Raw genomic sequence first — 21,629 nt, 5'->3', positions numbered from 1 at the left:
CATAAAACCCATCAAAGAGAGCCAGTAAAGAAACTCATCAAAGATGAGAAAAAACCCACAAAAGAAACTCATCAAAGATAAGGAAAAAAAAACCAGATTCTTGTAGTATCAAAGTTTTGATCTCTGCAACCCAACTGAAAAAATGGAGAAATCTTGTTATAGCAAAGATGGCATATACAGGTCTCCACGCCCTCCAATCCATCTCCCAAAAGACCCCAACACTTCAATGGTCTCATTCCTTTTTCGCAACTCATCATCCTATTCAAACAGACTAGCCCTCGCCGATTCCAATTCCGGCGAGTCCCTGACCTTCCACCAATTCAAATCCATGGTCCAAAAGGTTGCCCATGGTCTAGTCCAAATAGGTGTAAAACAAGGTGATGTTGTTCTAATTTTCGCCCCCAATGCAATCCAATTCCCACTTTGTTTCTTTGGAATCATCGCTCTCGGCGCAATTGCAACAACTGTCAATCCTTTGTACACCATCTATGAGCTCTCTAAGCAAGTTAAAGACTCTAATTCCAAGTTTGTTATCACAGTCCCTGAGTTATGGGACAGGGTTAAAGAACTAGGCCTACCTACTGTGATGCTTGGATCGAAAAACCAATCTCAAATTGTTTCTGATCATGGAATTACCTACTTCTCTGATCTGATCAAAATGGCGGAGCCTATGGCTTTCGATTTCCCTCGGGTTACGATCAAACAGACGGACACGGCTGCACTGTTGTACTCGTCTGGTACAACTGGTACTAGTAAGGGTGTTATTCTGACTCACCGGAATTTCATTGCGGCCGCGCTGATGGCTTGTTCTGATCAGGATTCCAATGGAGAGATTCATAATATCTTCCTTTGTTTCCTTCCTATGTTTCATATATTTGGGCTTTCTATTATTACATTTGCTCAGTTGCAGAGGGGTAATTCTGTTGTAGTTATGGGGAGGTTTGATTTAGAGGAGGTTTTGAGGTTGATTGAGAAGTATAGGGTGACAGATTTGTTTGTGGTTCCGCCCGTTATGATTGCACTCGCGAAGAAGAGGTTGATTAAGAAGTATGATTTGTCGTCGTTGAAGCGGCTTGGGTCTGGGGCTGCTCCTTTGGGGAAGGATATAATGGAGGAGTGTGCTAAGAACTTCCCTCAGGCCATCGTAATTCAGGTACGTCAGCTCGGACTGAATGATTTATTGAAACAAATTGTTTTAGAGTTTATTTTGAGCTTGCCTAGATAGGAGTGGCTTGAATGTGAAAACTCTTTTAATTTAAAGCCCTGTTTGTTTTGGATTTTGAGAGATGGATTGCGACTACAAAAGACTCAAATTTGAGTCTGATAATCAGTTTTGGACTTGCAATTGGCTCTCAAAATCCAAAACAAACAGGAGCTTAGAAAGATTTGAAAATTCTGGTTTGTTGGAGGAGAGGCAAATTGAGTTGTTGTGACTTGTGAGATACATGGGCTGAAACATTGGGGATTCCTTCTTCTGCCTAAACATGCCCAATAAGTGCAAGTAGTAAAACAAGTAATAAAAATTATAAAACCTGTAACTTTGAAAGAGTTATTGAATATGGTTTTGTTGATGTTTAACATACTATTAGGCTGTTGCGGATTGAGATATAGAATATTAGCTGGGACCTAGTGATGTTTTAGTGATTTATATATGTGTGCTTTATTTCCTGTAAAAGGCCTTATTGACTGTTCTACACCCATTGGAGGACAATCAAAGGATGACATTTAGTTTAGGGTAAGTTTTTGCCTCTCAAAACCTCTGATGTTGCATTAATGTTGGGTTTGAGTTTGAGAGGAGAATGAATACTTCGCAAAATATAAGAGTGAAAAAAACTATCTCCAGACTTATTGTTTTAATGGATTCTTTAACAATAAAAAATCCTGTAAACCTTTGAATCTTCTCTTTTCTACCTCGTTGTTTGTTCAAATAACACATTTAAGTGTATTTTATTTTTGACCTTGCAAAAATAAGGAGTTTTTGACTTCTTATTAGATAGTTTGGTTAAAATTGCAATAGGATAGTGGTTCTTGGTTGGTTGCTCCATTGCTTTACAAGTAAGTTTTTAAAGTTATTATTTAGTACGAGTTAGGTACAAAATAATTTTTATCGCAGACATTACTCTTCCACTTAAATTATTTAAGCGGAAGAGTGTTGAGTTGGTGATACAAAATCACCGGTTCTATTTCATTCTTGGAGTGGGTCCCACTTGGCCCTTTTAAGTGGGATGTGTTTTATCTCTATATATATGGTTTGTAAATGAGAGGGTTTTGAAGAAGAAGGGAAAACATATGCTCTGTTTGGTTGCCTTTTTTGAGGATAATAGCAGGGAATGTAATTCTATTGATTTGCTGAAAACTGTTTGGTAGGGAATTTAGCTAAATTGGGGAGTTTGACCACTAGAGATGTCGGGCCCTTGTCTGGTGACGTGGCACCGTGAAAACTCCCTCGATAAATTTCTCCAAATCGAAGAAAAAAAGGGAGAAATTCTCGGCCAAATCGTATCTCCACCTTTTTAGATTTGCTAGCAAATCTTCGGCAAATCTGGGCGAAACCAAACAACGCCTGTTAGATTTGCTCTCAATCTCCCCGTTGATTTGCTTTTGATTTGCTTTTAATCTCCCCTTTGACTTCTTCTTCTCTAGATCTCCCAGCCATCTACAAGCAACCAAACAGAGCAATAGGGAAGAGAGGAGAAAGCTAGAGCTAGACAAGAGGGGTTTTCTCTTGAGGGCTCTAGAGGACTTTTGTGGTAAAGCAGAAGCAAGGTTCTTCTTCCACTCAAGGTTGAGAAGAAAGGTTAGAGCAAAAGAGGGGTTTTCTCTTGGGGCTCATTGAGTGCTTTTGTGGTGAAGCAAAAGCAAGGTTCTTATTGGAGGTGAAGAAGAGAAGAAAAGCAAGGGCTATAAAATAATGGTTTTGCCATTCAAAAAAATAAAAAAAATAAAAGAATGGTTTTCTCTTAGGCTTTAAGAGGGCTTTTGTGGTGACGCAAAAGCAAGGTTCTTCTTCTCTTGAAGGTTAGGAAAAAGAGGGGTTTTCTCTTGGGCTCTTGGAAGGCTTTTTGTGGTGAAGCAAAAATGGGTTTTCCTCCTCTTCTTGTGATGTTGGACTCTAGTTGCTAATTCTTTGGATTTTATCATTTTAGAAAGTAGGTCATTAGTTTCTTGATTTATTAGGATTTTATTTCCTAAGTGTATTAGGATTACCCTTCTAAGTGTAGGTGTTTTAATTTAGTTCTTTCTTTATGAGTTAGGATTCTAGATTTTTCTTTTAAGAGAAGTTTACTTCTTTAGAGATTGCATTTCTTTTATTTAAGAGATTGTAATATGTGAGTTTTAAGCAATCAATGAAATAATATCAAAGAATTTTGTCTCTCTATCTCTCTTCTTCTTCTTCCTAATAGATTCTAGGGCAATTATCGGATCGTAAGCTTCGGGTGCGATCTTCGTTCTGGTCGTATGCTTCGGGTACGATTCCACCTTTGATCCGCTGCGTTAGTTGGTATCAGAGCGAGGTCTCTCCTCAGATCGGACCATCTTACTTCAACGGCAAACACCACCATCAAGGAGGCTTGGATTTATGATGCGGACTCCCCGCACAAGCAAGTTTTCCTCATATTTATCCAGATTTTGTTCTTCAATCTCATCTTTATCATACCAAACTCCATCAACAAATCTCATCTTCCATCTCTGCCACCATCCACCGCCAAAAAAATAATAAATAAATCAGCCATTTCTTCTTACTACAAATCCCAATTAGAAGAACCTCACCTCAGTATCCCATCCTTCACCCTTGTTGAAACCCATTCCACATCACCCTTTTATTTATCAAAAAAAAAAGAAAAAAAAAGAACTATATATTCTGCCATGTTCTAACCCATCCTCTTACCCTTGTTTTTCTCAATCCATTAATCATCCGATCCAATCCTTCCTATTTCGTTGCCAATCATCATCCCAAACCCATCCATATCTTCTCCGAAAACCCAATCTATTCCCACATAGACTTACACCACCTTTTCTTAGAACCCATTAAACCCTACTTCTTCTCATCCTAGAAAATAGCCGATTAGTCCTTCATCTCTTCCGTTTCAGCCCATTAGATTAGCCACACATATTCCTTTCCTCGGTCATTCTTAACAAAAGCTGCTCTTTTGCGAAAATCCCTACTAATTTGGGGAATAAAATTTGATTTGGCATGCCTTATGTTACACACAACTTCCACCCTTTTATTTAGCCGGATATTGCCTTCTTTTTAAACGTAATTTTTTTTGGCAAAATCTCCTAAAAATCAGCCCTCATCCCTAAATTTTTGGCAACTTTACATCCGTCCACAGACATCTTTCCGTAGAATATCCTTGGTGAAAAGATTCTGAATTTTAATCTCACTTTCCAACTTTATTTAGATTGAATTTTGTTCCTAAACTTTAGGCCGATTACTTTCTTGAAATTAGCTACCCAAAAGCCAATTCCACCCTTCCCTTCTTCTCATTGTCTGAAAATACCCTGAAAAAAAAATCCTCCATAACCTATTTTATAGCTTAAACTTAGTTTCCAGTCCTTAATTTTAGCCCATTCATATTTTCAACTAATTCATTTCTCTCATCCGAGCCATCCATCCCATAGAACCCAACAAGAAATCCTCTTCCTAACCCATCTACATTCACATCTTAATCAACTACCCTTTGCCCAAAATCCGGCCCTTAAACCCAAATAATTTTAAAAAAAAAAAAAAAAAACCAACATTTCCTATAACCAACTTTTCCATTTGTTTCACCCTTTTCCAACAACCCTTTTCTAGTTTTCCTTCCTTTTCCTTAACCTATCTTGGATTTACCGTTCATCCCATCGTTCTTTGGGTATGGAGATTGCGAGACCGCGTGTTTGGCTTGGATTGATACAATTGAGGATTGTAGAGAAAAATACGGGCTGAGCGAAAAAGAGACGATTAAGTATGCCAAAGAGACAATAGCATTTCATGCTAGATCTACATTGAAAGGGATGGAAAGAGAGCGATGTAGATTGGGATATCCGCCGTTCAACTGTTGGTATGAATTACGTAATCTGTTTGCAAAAGAATTTGTGCCGGTTGACTTTCAGGAGTCTTTGATGATCCAGGCTAAAATCAGGCGAGAGAAAGCCGCTTGTCTTCTAATCCAAAAGACTTGGCGTATGTATCACGCCAGAAGCTCATTTAAGAGGTACGTCATTGCAGAGCTGTTGGCGTCAAATAGTCGCCCGAGTTGATTACTCGTGCACAAAAATTTGCCTCCAACATCATTCAGAAAGCTGGAGAGCCAAGATCACTAGACGGAGAATCGTGATCAAATTCTTGGTTGCAGCGTGCGAGTCAGAAATGGCAGACAAACTCTCTCTCTCTCTCTCTCTCTCTCTCTCTCTCTCTCTCTCTCTCTCTCTCTCTCTCTCTCTCTCTCTCTCTCTCTCTGACAACGACGTTGACACCGAGCAAAGTGAAGGATATGTTCTACCACAATTACCCAGGATCAAAGAGTTTATCGCGGCCTTGATTTACAGTCGAATCAAGTCCAACGTTCTACGAGGCAGATGGAAGTACCTAGTTCGATGGAAAGGATCTCCAAGTCGAAGCAAGCAGTTCATCCGTAAAGATCTATTCCACTAAGGGTCTAAATTTAAGCTTGTTCTCCTCCTTTTGTCTAAACTCGAGGTCGAGTTTCTTTCAAGTGAGAGGGTTTGATGTAGGACACTAGTTGCTAATTCTTTGGATTTTATCATTTTAGAAAGTAGGTCATTAGTTTCTTGATTTATTACGATTTTATTTCCTAAGTGTATTAGGATTACCCTTCTAAGTATAGGTGTTTTAATTTAGTTCTTTCTTTATGAGTTAGGATTCTACATTTTTCTTTTAAGAGAAGTGTATCTTTAGAGATTGCATTTCTTTTATTTAAGAGATTGTAATATGTGAGTTTTAATCAATCAATGAAATAATATCAAAAACTTTGTCTCTCTATCTCTCTCCTTCTTCTTCTTCCTAGTGGATTCTAGGGCAATTATCATATCGTAAGCTTCGGGTGCGATCTTCGTTGGGGTCGTACGCTTCGGGTACGATTCCACATTTGATCCACTGCGTTATCTTATTTATCAAGGTGTATTCTTTTTCTTCTTCTATTGTTCTTCTTCTCCATAGAGTTTTCTTCTTTGCAAGGGAAGAATTGTATTGGAAGGTTTTCCAAAGGGATTTTTCTTCATACTCAGTGTAGAGATTTGAAGGTTGCTTCGTAGTTGGATATAAGGTTGGAGAGAAGAGTTGGATTTTACTGTGGAGGTAACATTGTACTATTTTGGTTCTAAAAAGTGGATTGTGTGTTGCCTTCTTCGTATAGTAGCCCATTGTGGTCAACTATGTATATTCTTGTTTCTTGTGGTATTTTGTTTTGCTCCCCTTTGGTGGACTGGTGGTTGCTGTTTGGTTGGCATATATTTTCTCCTCTTGTTATTGCAAGATCTTGGATTTTTCTGTGTGTTTTCCAGTGGTAGACTGGTGGTGGGTTTCGGCCGCTCCAAAGAGTAGCAGCTATAAGGAGTCAAAGACTGATAATCCAAATTGTCGTTTTGAGGGGCCACAACTTAAATAGGTTGTACCCCAAAATCATCTCCAAAGTTTGTACACACACCATAGGGACCAATTTTAGGAGCACTTAGTAAAGAACTACTTACATTATTGGGTACATACTGTAGAGATTTTATATGGTGTGGGGTGTAAAGTCCATCATTTTTTTCAAAAAGTACCCACTTCATTGGATGATCCAAATTGTTCATTTGTTGGCCCACAATCTAACTAGGATGTACGTCATAAATCATCTCCATAAGATGATCCCAACCCTCCGATCTGTGGAGTGGAGGTTTTCATAATGTGCAGTCTCACTAAAGATTAAAGGTTAGGATCATCCAGTAGAATGAATTTCAAGTTACGTCATAAATCATCTCCATAGGATGATCCTAGCCCTCCGATCTGTGGATGTTCTCATAATGGTTTAGATTATCTTGTGAAGTGGGGCCCACTATACAACTCAACTCAACTCAACTCAACTCAACTCAACTCAACTCAACTAAGCCTTTGTCTCAAACTAGTTGGGGTCGGCTAATGAATCCTCTAGAAAAGTGGGGCCCACTATACTTTTTGAAAAAATGTCTTCACTCCTAATCCTGAATATAATATCTCCTAAAAAAATGGCTTCGAGTCACTAGCTCTGCCTTTCTGCTTCGAGTTTGTTTGCTTGTAAAAGTCGTGATCTTAGAAGCCATTGTTCGGCCTTTTTATTTGATTGGTTAGCTGGGCACTTATTGAATACTTCAAAGAGTCTTTTTTATCTTTACCTTTGACTTTCCTTGTAAGAATCAATGATCTGCCCTGTACCACTTACATGGAATCTTACAACTGGAATCTGATAGGCCATCCGTATTTGCATTTAATTTCAAATACCAAGATTCTTGCCCATCTAAATCAAAGCAGAGAAATCCGGCTTCAAGACAAATCAACAATAAATAAAACTCAAAAATTTCAAACACTTCAATCCGTGCACTTCCCTAAATTACTAGTCAATAAGAAAAACTGTCCAAAACTCACCATAGGAAAGGACCCATTAAAAGAAAGAATTACTAAGCATAAAACCCATGAAAGAGAGCCAACAAAGGATGATTTCTGCATAAAAGGGGAAAAAGCAGAAAAAAAAACAAACCCCACATTCTTCTAGTATTGAGGTTTTGATCTCTGTAACCCAACTGAAAAAATGGAGAAATCTTGTTATGGGAAAGATGGAATTTACAGGTCTCCACGCCCTCCAATCCTTCTTCCAAAAGACCCCAACACTTCAATGGTCTCATTCCTTTTTCGCAACTCATCATCCTATTCAAACAGACTAGCCCTCGCTGATTCCGATTCCGGTGAGTCCCTGACCTTCCACCAATTCAAATCCATGGTCCAAAAGGTTGCCCATGGTCTACTCCAACTAGGCGTAAAACAAGGTGATGTTGTTCTGATTTTCGCTCCGAATTCAATCCAATTCCCACTCTGTTTCTGTGGAATCATCGCTCTTGGCGCAATTGCCACCACTGTCAATCCTCTCTATACCATCAATGAACTCTCTAAACAGGTTAAAGACTCTAATTCCAAGTTTCTTATCACAGTCCCTGAGTTATGGGACAAGGTGAGGGAATTAGGCCTACCCGCCGTGATACTTGGATCGAGAAACCAATCTCAGAAATTATCTGATCACGGAATTACCTACTTCTCTGATCTGATCGATATGGCGGGGCCTACGGCTTTGGATTTCCCTATGGTTTCGATCAAACAGACTGACACAGCCGCACTGTTGTACTCGTCCGGGACCACGGGTACTAGTAAGGGTGTTATTCTGACTCACCGGAATTTCATTGCGGCCGCGCTGATGGCTTGTTCTGATCAGGATTCCAATGGAGAGATTCATAATATCTTCCTTTGTTTCCTTCCTCTGTTTCATATATTTGGGCTTTCTATTATTACATTTGCTCAGTTGCAGAGGGGTAATTCTGTTGTAGTTATGGGGAGGTTTGATTTAGAGGAGGTTTTCAGGTTGATTGAGAAGTATAGGGTGACATATATGTTTGTTGTTCCACCGGTTATGATTGCGCTTGCGAAGAATAGCTTGATTAAGAAGTATGATTTGTCGTCATTGAAGAGGCTTGGTTCTGGGGCTGCGCCACTTGGGAAGGATGTAATGGAGGAGTGTGCCAAGAATTTCCCTAAGGCCGTCGTAGTTCAGGTATTTCTGCTCTGACCAAGTGATTTAGAATTCATTGTGAACTTGCCCAGATAGGGAGTGACTTGAATTTGCAATCTCTGATTAATTTTTAGCAAGAATTGAAAATTCTGGTTTAGCGGAAGGGAGGCAAACTAAGTTGTTATGTGATACATGGGATGAAACATTGGGGAGTCCATCTGCCTAAACATGCCCAATAACATGCCCAATAACTGCAAGTAATACAAAAAAAAACTTATAAAAGTGTTGGGTGCAATCGTACCAGCACATAAGCGGATCCCATCAGAACTCCAAAGTCAAGCATGCTTCGGCCAGAGTAGTACTAGGCTGGGTGACCTACTGGGAAGTAATTAATGAACGTGTAAACTTGAAAAACAGAGTTATTTATTATGTCGATGTTTATGTGACAGTTGGGTTGATGTTTATCTGACTGTTGGGCTGTTACTAATTTGGATATAGAGTATTAGTTGGAACACAGTGATGTTTTAGTGATTTATGTATAAGCTTTATTTCCTCTAATCACCATGGATCTGGTGCCAAGTCCATGAACTAATGATGTTCTGCTGGATCTACTTGTAGGTGTGAAAGAACATAGCAAGAAAAATAATCATGTATTTATGGCTGTGCTGATTCACGGATCCGTGCTCCGATAATTATTTTTATCAGTTTAATCTGCCACAAAATCTTCTAAGACTAGTTTGGAGCTTTGAGATAAACATTGTTTGAGATAGTGGGTTTTCTATCTCATCCATTATTTTTTAATATTACACATGAATATTTCTTATGAATTGTTCTTATCGTGGTTTCCTCCTATGTTGGTGTCAGTCCAGGTTAAAATAACTCGGTTGGGCTAGTTTGATTTTTTTGGTTACCCTATGCGTATGGATTTGATAGTTAGAAAATGGTTGATAAGATACATAACTAGTTGGGGCTTGGTGTTGGGTCTTGCATAGTTTGCATAGCAACAGTCAAATTGTCCTTGTTACAGACATGTCGAATAATTTAGAAGTTTTTCAGGTATGCCAACTCCGCATGGTAATTCATGATGGAAAGCATCCCATTTTAGAGATTTAGTAATATTATTTATATATGAATTTGAATACCAAGCAAACTTTCATTGACAAAAGATAAAAAAACAGCAAAACAAGGCCCGATCGAGAGTATCAGCCCAAGCAAAGAAAATCAAAATGGCAACATAATATTGACAAACTGCAACATACAACCCACTAGACATTATGAAAAACAGGCATAAAATCTTATAAATTGCCACTAGAGAATCCCTCATTAGCTCCCCTCTTGACATAGGTGCAAGCGATGTCCATTGAGCCTCTCAGGCACCTCTTCGAACATGTCCACAAGTTTCCAAGGAAAGCTCACTCCTTCTCTTATCCATCTGACCAGCAAAGGTGAGACAAAGTGCTCCATTTCCATCTCTAATTATACCAATATCTGCTTGACCCGTTCCCCCAACTTGACCATCGAAGTTCAATTTTTATTTCCCAAAGTTGGTGGTTTCCATCTAGGAACAATTTTATTTTTTTTGGACAGCACAATACAAAAATGTAATGTCACTTCTTTTTGCACAGTGTTAAAACAAGTTCGTCATCAAAGCCCATTCCACCGATATACCAATCACTTGCTTCTTTAGCTTTTCTGCACTTGTAGCCTTTCTATTGAAAACTTGCCGGTTCTTCTCTGTCCATATTGTCAATAGAGCTGCTAGTGTTAATTTTAAAGTGTATTTTTTGGTTGCTTTATTTTATTTTTATTTTGAGAGATGTAGTGAGGGCAAATATGTACTTTTGTGTCCATGGGCATGTTGGTTTTTTTGCCTAGCTTGTACATGTGTGAGCCACACATGTTTGCTCCATCTTTTCCCACTACCTACCTATTTCAAATTCAAACCTTTACTTGGAACTCCAAACCCACTACTTCCCTAAGCATTTAAGACACCACTTTCCCATACCCACTACCACTTACGTAAGCTATCTTCTCTTTACTTTCCTTGACCAAGCCAATTCTCATTTTAACTTCATTTTGGTAGAGATTCTCCACAACCTAGACCTCCATTGAAGCTCCATTGAAGCTCTCTTGTGTGCAAGCTTTCCTCTTGAAGCTTTCTTCTTTTTATTGTTGTTTATCTTGTAGTGTTGTTCTTTCTATCATATATTGAAGCACATCTCTTTTGAGCGTTGTTCTTCTTCTACTTGGTTGTTCATCTTGGGCTAGTGTAAACTTTGGTTTCACTATTTGAGAAGAGGATTTTCCGGTGTTGTGAAATCCGTCTTTCTCTATAGCTAGAAGGCATGAACTCCATAGTAATCTGCACCTAGCTGACCATGGACCCACCTTCCAACCAGTGATCAACATGGCAATTGACTTGGGGTTTCACCCACTGACAGTCAAACATTGAAAATATGAAGTTCTAAATTTCTGTTGCAAACGCATTAGAACTTGCTGCATAAGTTATGAATCCTTCAGTTTCTGTTATTAAGATGATCAATTGTAAGGATTTTGTCACGAGTCATGACCCTAACAGTACACGTGTGTGAGCAATAAATTCAAAGTGTCTGCTGAATCATACGCCACAACCGGCTCAAGCAGAAAGCAATACTTCTGGGCAGAGAAGGAATGGATAATATGAATTCTATCTTTGCATTTTTCTGGTTCTCTACGTGTGAATGCGTAATACATGGATCTGACAGAAAACATACTATTTGTAGTTGGCATGCATATTCTCTTACCTGCACTTTTCTGTCGAGTGAAATTCTTGCCCAATCAACCAAATCCCCATCCCTTTTAAATTGTTAACCAACCAATATATCTTTATCTGTAGCCACTCTATAGAGTTATGGGAAGATTGTCTTTAAAGTATGATCTCCACAACAAGCGTCTTGCCAGAATTTCACTATATTCACTTCCCAACCCGAATTCTGATCTGTAAAGTTGTCAGCAACATCACCAATGCTTTTCCATATTCTAGATCCTTCGCCTCTAGCTAGCTAACGAGGACACCAGTTGTTCTCCAAACTATATTTCTTAGTGATGACCTCTCTCCATAGGCTTGACTCCTCAACTCCAAATTGGAAATCAACTTCTCTTATTTCCTAGCAATTTGATGGTCACATCTACAAAAAGGTTACTGGTGCTTGTTATTCTATTTATTTGTCAGATTTGATTGCCTTATTGGCACTATGATATGCTCTTATTACTCTCAGCATGGTACTGACTTTCCAATGAATCTATTTTTCGAACTTGGATGACTATATTAAAATAATCTGCCAGAGTATGGAGACAATCATAAGAATTCTCCATTTTTTTTTACTGTGGTTAGATTGTTAGAGACAACTATTATCATTCCCATGAATAACTAACTAGTGACAAGTAGGAGTCGTGCTGTTTGGTAAATACTTGCAACACAAATTTTATCGTTGACGGCTTCTGGAGGCAAATAAATAAAAGTGTGAAACATTTTTTGTTTAATTAACGAAGGGTATAGTGTTCATAACTTGTGGGTATTCATCGATGGGATGAATATCTGTGATGAACACTATTGTAACCATATTAAGAAACTAGATTGTGACAGAACTTCCAAAGGAATTCTGTGTTGCATATTGACTAATTGCAACTTATTGCACTATTGATGACACTTTCTGATCATATAATTTATTACAAGATATATTGTATGAGTACAGAATTTGACTGATACTAAATTCTTTAGTGTTGACTTTGGGGCCATTTTTTGCTGTTGATAGGGGTATGGCTTGACAGAGTCATGTGGAATTACCTCATTGGAAAATAAAACAGAAGGAGATCAGCATTTTGGTTCGACTGGAATTCTTGTTCCTGGGGTCGAAAGCAAAATAGTTAGCGTAGACACATTAAGACCCCTTCCTCCTAATCAATTAGGGGAGATATGGATTCGAGGCCCAAATATGATGACAGGTATGGTTTTGGTTAATATTTTACTATCATTTAGTCTGTATATGCACTTTTAATGGACTCAAATTTTCGGCTGATATTAATTAGATTGTATATTTGTATGAAACGTCTATATCTTTCATTCCATAAATATATGACTATCTTAAATGTGGTCTGTATATGCACTTTTAATGGACTCCAATTTTTGGCTGATATTAATTAGATTGTTTATGTGTATGACACATCTATATCTTTCATTCCATAATCCATATATGACTATCTTAAATGTGGCTAGTTTTGGTTCTCACATAGATCCTCACTTATTTGAAGGCAATGCATCCCATTGATTTGAACTAGTTAGAATGTAAATTCTTACCTTGTTTTTATGTTCTCCACTATCGGCCATTTGACCACTTTTTTTGTGGAATGAAAGCGCCCTTGAGGGACTTCTTTCCTCTCCATAGGCTTTCTACATGTTTTCACATGATTTACATGGTATCAAAGCAAAGTTCAGAGCATATAGAAACAAAAGAATTAGATCTTTTGTATAAGCTATATCGATAATTAGATCTGTTCCAAAAGCTATCTCTTTCCTCTTGCTTGTGATCTCTTTCATTTCATCTTTTAATCTAGGTGCTGTTTTTCATCATTCTCTTGTTCCTCTTTTAAGCCTAATCAATTTCTTGTCCTCTTTAACTTTGATACATTTCATTTTAAACCCCATACTTCTCATTTTCCCTTTGTCTATTTTCAAAACATTATTTCTCATGTTTTTTAAACCTATTTCTCACTTCTCTATCTCTCTAATGTATCTCTTCTTTATTTTTTCTTCTTCAAATCCTGTTTTGAAACTCTAGCTCTCAAACTCCTTTTTTGAAACCCTATTTTTCATTTTCGAAATCTTCCTCCTATTCTAAAAAGTCTATTTCTCATGATTTTATCTCTCCAATTTATTTATTGATGCACGTAAACTACTGGGAATCCACCATAAACAAAAAAAATGCTAGATAATTGAGCATTCATACAAAAATCCAATAGATCTTCACAAACAATGGCAGAGAAACAAAGACAATAGATTTGATCAAAACATGATCAAAGGCAATTAAATCACATCCAAAATCCAAAAGGGAATTCTCTTAACTCTTCATTAACCTCCCAAAAAATCATCAAAACTTCAGACTACCCCACGCGCGCGCGCGTGCATACACACACATATATAATAAATTATAGTTTCTATTCTAGAGAAACCCCTCAAAGGTCAGACTATATAAAGTGCCATACATGCTGCTGTCCTAAATATACTATTCGCGTTTTCATTGCATAGGACCCACCAGAATTTACTTAATCTTTTAAATAAGAATCACGATAAACCATCCTGGATTTGTATAAGTTTGTCAATTTTCATGACGATTGGAGCTGTATAGGGCCCATTATTGATATTAACATGATGCTTTCAATGCTTTGAGACATCCAGGGGCTACTTTACCATATTCCGAATTCAATGGTTTCAATAAATTCCCTGTAATAGTTCGTCTTGGCCTAGATCTAGTACATATGCCGATCTGGCCTGGGGGATAGAGGCAGGAATGGGAGGAGTGAGAGAGGGTCCCAGTTTTTTTGAATTGGGCATTGAGAAGATGGCATTTTTTATTTTGCTTTCTTCTGGCATGGAAATCAATCTCTCATTTTCCTCATCTCTCTCCACTCATACTAAAGTATTCAGAGATTTTTTCTTTCATTACTAATAATAATAAAGGGGCTCGATCCCTAACTGGAACTGGAGGGGGTGCTCCCTCTTCTTCTGGAATAAAATGTTTTCTATTTACATTCCTGTCCCTTAGAAAGAGCCGTTAAACGATCAGACCTGCTTTGAGACCTATTTTTGGATCTCGGTCAACCCTCTTCTTCTCTTGAATCATCTTTTTTGAATCAATGGCTTATTCGTGAATTTTTCTTGCATCAATTCTCCCTTGGGGAAAACTCGCACTTGAGTTTGCATCTTTGAGTGCCAACATCTTATCGTAGTCAAGTTTTCACAAGTTCTTTTGAAAACCACGACCTTGATTGCATTGGAAACTTGAGAACATGTAACTATGTAAGACAAATGACAACAAAAGAGATTTGGTACACAGTCTCTTGACCAGTCATAGAAGCTAAAGATCCATCAACCAAAGTAACAATCAAATTAAGTGAAAATTATCAAATGATGCTTGTCATATGCTCAGATGAACCGTAATCAATAACCCAGGAGAGAACTGAAGAGAAATAAGAAGCTGTGTATCACTTGAATTTGCCAAAGAAGCAGAGGATGAGGATCCACAAGTAGCTCACTTTTGAGTGTGCTTAACAAGCTTGTCGTAATCCTCACATGAGAGAACCACTGAAGCACAACTAGGAGCACCATGCTGTTGAGTCAATGAGAGCTTGTTGGGAAGTATACTCTCCAACAACAATATAGGAATCCAAATTCTCCCAGAAAGGTTTCCAAAACTTATCCAAGCAATTTTTAGATGTGATTTAATCTCCCACAATGAGCTCACTTTTTATTACCACGTCCTCTACCACAGCAACCACCTCCCCCAAAATGCCCGTCCTCTGTCATAAGCACCACTACTATGCCATCATCACCTTGGCCAACAAAAGAAGCCAGGGATGATCCTCACCAATAGTTGCTTGTGAAGAGGATGAGGATACCTCAACATGTCTCAGTTGTGAATAATGGCTGTTCTAAGAGGGAAGCTATTTGCTAGCCAATATTTGGACATAAACCAAATAATACTCTGGACCAAGTCCAGAGAGAAAGTTAGCCACCTTAAATGCCTTTGGGTGTCAATTCTTCCCACATACGACGAAGAGTATTCTAATACTCAAACTTTTGTTCCCTCGTATGAACAATAAGCTATTCTTGAATAACTACTCATAGACACGATATATTTGCATTTGTCTCCGTAGCTCTATCAAGGAACATCGCATTAGCACTAACATGTGGTTCCATACAGTTTCAAAGCCAACTCAAGATTTGATAATCTGCTTAGATCCAATCTCATATTTAGTTTTGTCTTGATTTAAAATTTTCAATTTACCCTTGGCACATAGGGCTACCTTTACTGATTGGGCCCATTGAGTTTAACTGAAGTAGGTTGGACACTAGCCACTCCATGTGTTTGACTTACACTCATAATGTACAGTCACAATGTGAGTATTAATATAAGAATATATTCTTACGTGCAAAATAAATGGAGGACATCACAAGAGGCTGTAACATAATAGTCTACACATAGGAACAACACGCCACACATAGGGATCCAGAAGTCACTCTGTGTGGATAAACGAATTACAATAGTTCAATATTGAAGCAAGATGGATCCTTTTGTTATTCTTTAACTTCATATCTATATTGCTTTTACCATTGCTAGTCTAGCTTTTCAGATATATTTTGTTGTTTAAAATTAATTATATTAAATATGGCTCACTTAAGAATTTTTTCAGGTTATTTCAACAATCCGCAAGCCACTAAGTTAACAATAGATACACAAGGTTGGCTACATACTGGAGATCTGGGGTATTTTGATGAAGAAGGACGATTGTATGTTGTTGACCGTATAAAAGAGCTAATCAAATATAAAGGATTTCAGGTAGCCTAACCTTTTCTGACTATTTTTCTTTTCTATTTTGGAACAACAGTAGACCATCATTTGTATTTTCTTATGAAAATTTGCAGGGCATACACTGTGACACTCCTCGCTCAATTTAACTAAGCAATTATCCCAATAATTGACAACGACCAAGCTTTTGCTGTTAATTATTTGGATAATTGCTTGACTAAATTGAGTAAGGAGCGTCACATACACTGCTTTGTTTCATTTTTGAGAATGTCATGTGCATTGACCAACGAAGTCTCAATATATAATATGAGTGGTATGGCTTGCTCAAAGCATGCAAATGTGTATATTCTCTAGTTTCATAAAGCACATCTTTGAAGTAGTTTTTTGTTTTTCCTTTTGATAATATACAATGTAACAAAAAGTTAATGAGAAAATGATGTACAAGTTACAACATGTAGATAAGAGGTTAAAAGAAGTTATTAAGAGGTGAGGAAAACAAACTTAATCATTAGAAACTTTTTTAGGGAACCACCCTTAGAAACTTAGTTGCTTTTCAAGACTCTCGGTGCTTGCTTTAGACCATCAATTACTTTTTTCAACCGATGAACACATCTTTCATTTTCTCTAGCCTCCATGTTGGGTAGTAGACCCTGCAAAAAATGTTTACATCAATCTGAAATTTTCTTCATTATAGCAGCTAGAAAAATTGTTTTCTGTTTGTATACTCCTTGCTCTTGCGTTGATATCAGTGATCTTCTACCTGATGTATCGCTAATGATGTGTTTTACTGCAATTGACATGAATTAAGGCATCTGAGAAAGAGACAATATCTGTTGTGGGATCATATTTACGTCACCACACCCATACTTTGAAGAATGCACATAAGAAACAAATATCTGAATGGGAATATAATAGGGCCAGGTTTGCTCAGCCATATCTAAACTCCCATAGTTATGAACATAATGAGCGAGTGCGCTTGAAACAAAAGATTTATGTATCACTCACATATTGGTGCACAGAATTTGCAAATTGTGATACAAAAGATTTCTGTATCACTCGCACACATATTGGTGCACAGAATTTGCAAATTGTGATACAAAAGATTTATGTATCACTCGCACACATATTGGTACACAGAATTTGAAAATTGTGATAGTAAAGATTTATGTATCACTCGCACACATATTGGTGCACAGAATTTGCAAATTGTGATACATAAGTACCAGCAAGTAGGACTTATCATAAGATTTGGATGATATAGTGATCAAGGCTTCTTAATTGCAGCCTTTGCAACTTTCAGCTGTTTGATAGGGTTGCTTGAATCTAATTGTGTTAGTAACTGTAGTAACATGGTTCAGTAGTGAATTACCAAGGATATGGTCCTGCAATTTACATTTACTTCCAATCTGTGGTGGAAAAGAGAGAAGAAAATGCACGACGTTTGAGGCTTCTTTGTGTCAAAGTTTACAATAGATTACTTCTCATCAAGAAAAAATGTATCAAATCTTCTGAGGCCTGGTTAAACCTACCCACCCTTTTTATGAAAAAAAAATGCCTAGGTTACAAACTCTATCTAGAAAAGAAAAACTTGTAGCTGAAAATGGGAACTTGAAAAGGTGTAGCTGATGATATAGAAGAGAAATCCACTTACTATATGTTATTTTAGTGTGGATGAACATCATATGGAGATGTTTCTGATCAGGAGAAATAAATATCTGGATCTAGAGTTTTCCATCATTAGGCAGAGGTGGTCCTTGAGGTGTACAAGTTTCTAAATTCTAATCTGTGTAGTGGAATTATATTCTTCAACCATGCCATTTTGTTTATATTGGAAAGCATCTAAAACATGTTATTGTGCTAAATCTTTTTGTTTGCTATGAAAGTATTGATTTTCATTTGTGCAATTGTTTATAGGTTGCACCTGCTGAGCTTGAAGGGTTGCTTCTTTCTCACCCCGAAATATTAGATGCCGTTGTCATTCCGTAAGTTGTAACCAATCTATGCAACATGTACATGTGTGTAGATATTTATTTTATGTATACATGTACAATCCCGACAAAGGGAGGGACAGAGGCTATTCTCAATGGGATATTGTACCTCAGGCATCCATGGACCTAGGACCATAGTAACATGACTTTCTCTATATCCATCTCAATATATATGATACACATATTATTACTATGAAGAAATCTTTGTTCGATGCTAGAGAGACTATCTGTTGAAACTTGACTAAATCTTTTTACCCTTGTAGATTTCCTGATGCTGAGGCTGGTGAGGTTCCAATTGCGTATGTTGTTCGTTCACCCAATAGTTCACTAAATGAGGAAGATGTTCAGAAATTTATTGCAAAACAGGTATGGAAATGCTTTCCGTATAACAATTTGCAAACAACATACATAACATATTACACTATGCTTGCTTCTTCAAAATACATAAATATATGTATTTATAATGTATATGAGAAAAGAGTTCCTACTCCCTAGAGTAGATAACTTATCTAGAATCCCTCTTTTTAACGATCCGGCTCCTCCACCACTGCAGACCCCAGTTAGATTCAGGCATGATACACTTTTTAGTTATTGGGAGAACCGAAGTACTCTCTTTCGGATCCATGAAACAACTAAGTTATCTGCTCTAGGGAGTAGGAACTATTTTCTCAATGTAGGGAACACATTGTTTGGGTGATGCGAACCATTCGTTTGATGGGCCCTCATATAGATAGGGTGTGCCCAAAAGATCAGCTCCATAGGAACATCCTAACCCTTCAAACCCTGGAGGCAAAAAATTAGGGGTGTAACTAGGGTCGGGTCGGGTTGGGTTGATGCCAACCCTAACCCAACCCGAGATAGGTTTCTCTCATCCCTGACCCAACCCAGCCCGAGCCTCAAGTTGAGGATGGTCAACCCTAACCCAACCCGACTCCAAATCAGGTCGGTTTGAGTCGGGTTGGGTTCAGGTCATCTAGGGCCAAATAGAAAAATACAAGAAAAAATAGCATACTCCTAGAAAATCATGAGAAAATTAGAGGACGGAGGTCGGGTTCAGGTCCGGTTGCCAAGGCCTCAACCCTAATCCAACCCGAAATTAAATCGGATTGGCTTTTCCCAACCCGAACCCAACCCAACCCGAGCCAAACTTGGGTTGAGCCCGACTCAAGTTGCACCCCTACAAAAAATGGACCAATTTGTGAAGATACCCAGCTTCATACCCATCCATTATCTATACAATACATAAATGAGAAAACATTTCCTACACACTTGTGTAGGTAAGTTACCTACACACTAGCTTAAAATACATAGGGGGCCCACATTGTTTGGGTGATCCAAACAATTCATTTGAATGGTCCTCGCATAGATATAGATAGGGTGTGCACAAAAAATCAGATCCATAGGATCATCCCAACCCTACGATTTGTGGAGGTAAAATGGACGTGTATAAACCTTCACAAATTAGTCCATTTTTTGCCTCCATAGTTTGAATGGTTGGGATGATCCTATGGATCTGATTTTTTGTGGACACCCTATCTATGTGAGGACCATTCAAATGAATGGTTTGGATCACCCAAACAATGTGGGCCCCCTATGTATTTTAAGCTAGTGTGTAGGTAACTTACCTACACAAGTGTGTAGGAAATGTTCTCTCAAATAAATATATGTAGCCGACCCCAACTAGTTTGGGACAAAGACTTAATTGAGTTGAGTATAATGTATATATGCATAGATATATGCACTTATAATCAGAGGGCATCTGTTATCAAATTCATGGTTGTGTTTTTTGTGCAGGTTGCGCCGTTTAAAAGATTGCGGAGGGTAACATTTGTGAACAGCGTGCCAAAATCGGCTTCGGGGAAAATCCTTAGGAGAGAGCTAATTGAGAAAGTCAGGGCGAAGATGTGAGATAAATATTTGTTATCTTAAGCTAAATTGTTGATTATTGTTCTACTTAATCTTATGGACGGGGTGTCCCTTGACGTGGGACCAGGAACATGTGGATCACCTCAAGATTGTCTACAACATCAACCATCTTGATTAGAACGTCCATATCTTCATGTGGGACCTAAAAATCGACGGCTAGGATTGATTCCAATGGTGACTGTGTGTGCCCACTCTCTATAATAATAAGGATTGGAATTTGTAAGGAAAAGAGCCATCCAATACGTCATCTCAAAACTATTAAAATCTCTTAGGCCATGTTTACCTCCATTACAAGTAATCAGGAGACTCACTTTTGGGGAACTTAAAATAAGGCTACTGATATTGGCACTACCTTATTTTAATAATTATATAAACTCAGCTTGCCTGTTCTTCTTTAATTGGCTTCTGAGAGCTTTTTGGAAACCGTAACATCCTTTGAAGGTGTTTAAATAATAAAAGACAAGATGAGTGAGTATAATTATCAAAACATGGTAGTGCCAATATCAGTAGCCTAAAATAATTATTAAAGGGTATTTTGGAGCATGAAATAATTCTTTTATGAGAAAAGTACGGAATGGGGCACATGTTTCGAGGAATTACGGATTTCGGGTACCTTTTAAAACAAGAATGAAACACGGGCGATTCTTCAAAATCAGGCGGTAAAAAGATCCTGATACCCTTCTGACATCGACAGAGTCCTCCTTTTTCATTACTGCCTATTAATTTGGCGTGCTTCACGAGGCTTCTTTTGGTTCGTTTGAATGTGTATCTGAATCAACCGAACCTTAGGTTCGTTTCTATATTGGCCGTCGGAAATAACTAGAGACGGATGGATGCTTGACACGTGTTGGAAAACTTTTTAGAACGCTGAAAATCCAAAGTCAATCATTATCTTTTCTCACTTCTCTTTTGGCTTAGAACGGTAACGTTATTGAATATGTCTCTTTTGGCTTAGAATCTTTTCACTTCTCTTTTGGTCCTCACTTCTCTTTTGGCTTAAACGGTAACGTTATTGAATACGTCTCTTTTATATTAGAATCTTTTCCCACTTCTCTTTTGACTTGGAACGATAACGTTTTTTAGCTTAGAATCTTTTCACTTCTCTTTCTTTTGGCTTATAACGGTAACGTTATTGAATACATCTCTTTTGGCTTTGAATCTTTTCACTTCTCTTTTGGTCATCACTTCTCTTTTGGCTCTTTTGGCTTAGAACGGTGACGTTATTGAATATTTTATTATTTCTCACGTCTCTTTTTGCTGAGAACGCCGCCGGAATATCAAGTACGTGAAACACCCATCGTTCAAAGATATCAAGTACGCCGCCGGATTATAGAGTACGCCGTCGGATTTTCTAGGTTCAAACATGTGTTCCAAACATATCGAGTACGCTGCTGGATTCTAGAGAACGCAGCCAA

General features: G+C 37.9%; 1 protein-coding gene across 2 annotated transcripts; it reads left to right on the top strand.

Annotated features, from left to right (window-relative positions):
• Nucleotides 1-20,443, top strand: LOC143859046 (putative CoA ligase CCL7). Of its 2 annotated transcripts, none has more exons than XM_077369714.1 (6): nucleotides 1-1,153; nucleotides 12,530-12,719; nucleotides 16,185-16,330; nucleotides 18,215-18,282; nucleotides 18,552-18,654; nucleotides 20,083-20,443. In XM_077369714.1, exons 1-6 carry the CDS (start codon nucleotides 143-145, stop codon nucleotides 20,194-20,196), a joined length of 1,632 nt encoding a protein of 543 aa, XP_077225829.1. In that variant the 5' UTR covers nucleotides 1-142; the 3' UTR covers nucleotides 20,197-20,443. The 2 variants fall into 2 exon arrangements, with proteins under 2 accessions (XP_077225829.1, XP_077225828.1); XM_077369713.1 differs by lacking the exon at nucleotides 1-1,153 and adding an exon at nucleotides 7,585-8,777.
• Nucleotides 20,444-21,629: the final 1,186 nt, after the last annotated feature.

The sequence above is a fragment of the Tasmannia lanceolata genome, unplaced genomic scaffold (assembly GCF_043159265.1).
Source record: "Tasmannia lanceolata isolate RefF3 unplaced genomic scaffold, GAP_Taslan_0.1 ptg000029l, whole genome shotgun sequence".
Classification (NCBI taxonomy): Eukaryota; Viridiplantae; Streptophyta; class Magnoliopsida; order Canellales; family Winteraceae; genus Tasmannia; species Tasmannia lanceolata.
This window is presented reverse-complemented; position numbering and strand designations above follow the sequence as displayed.

Bases quoted from the DNA above. Each gene is read 5' to 3' on its own strand.
- LOC143859046 (XM_077369714.1), top strand. From the start codon at position 143: ATGGAGAAATCTTGTTATAGCAAAGATGGCATATACAGGTCTCCACGC. The intron at 1,154-12,529 runs GTACGTCAGCTC...TGCTGTTGATAG, and splicing joins CTCAGGCCATCGTAATTCAG to GGGTATGGCTTGACAGAGTC. The intron at 16,331-18,214 runs GTAGCCTAACCT...AATTGTTTATAG, and splicing joins TCAAATATAAAGGATTTCAG to GTTGCACCTGCTGAGCTTGA.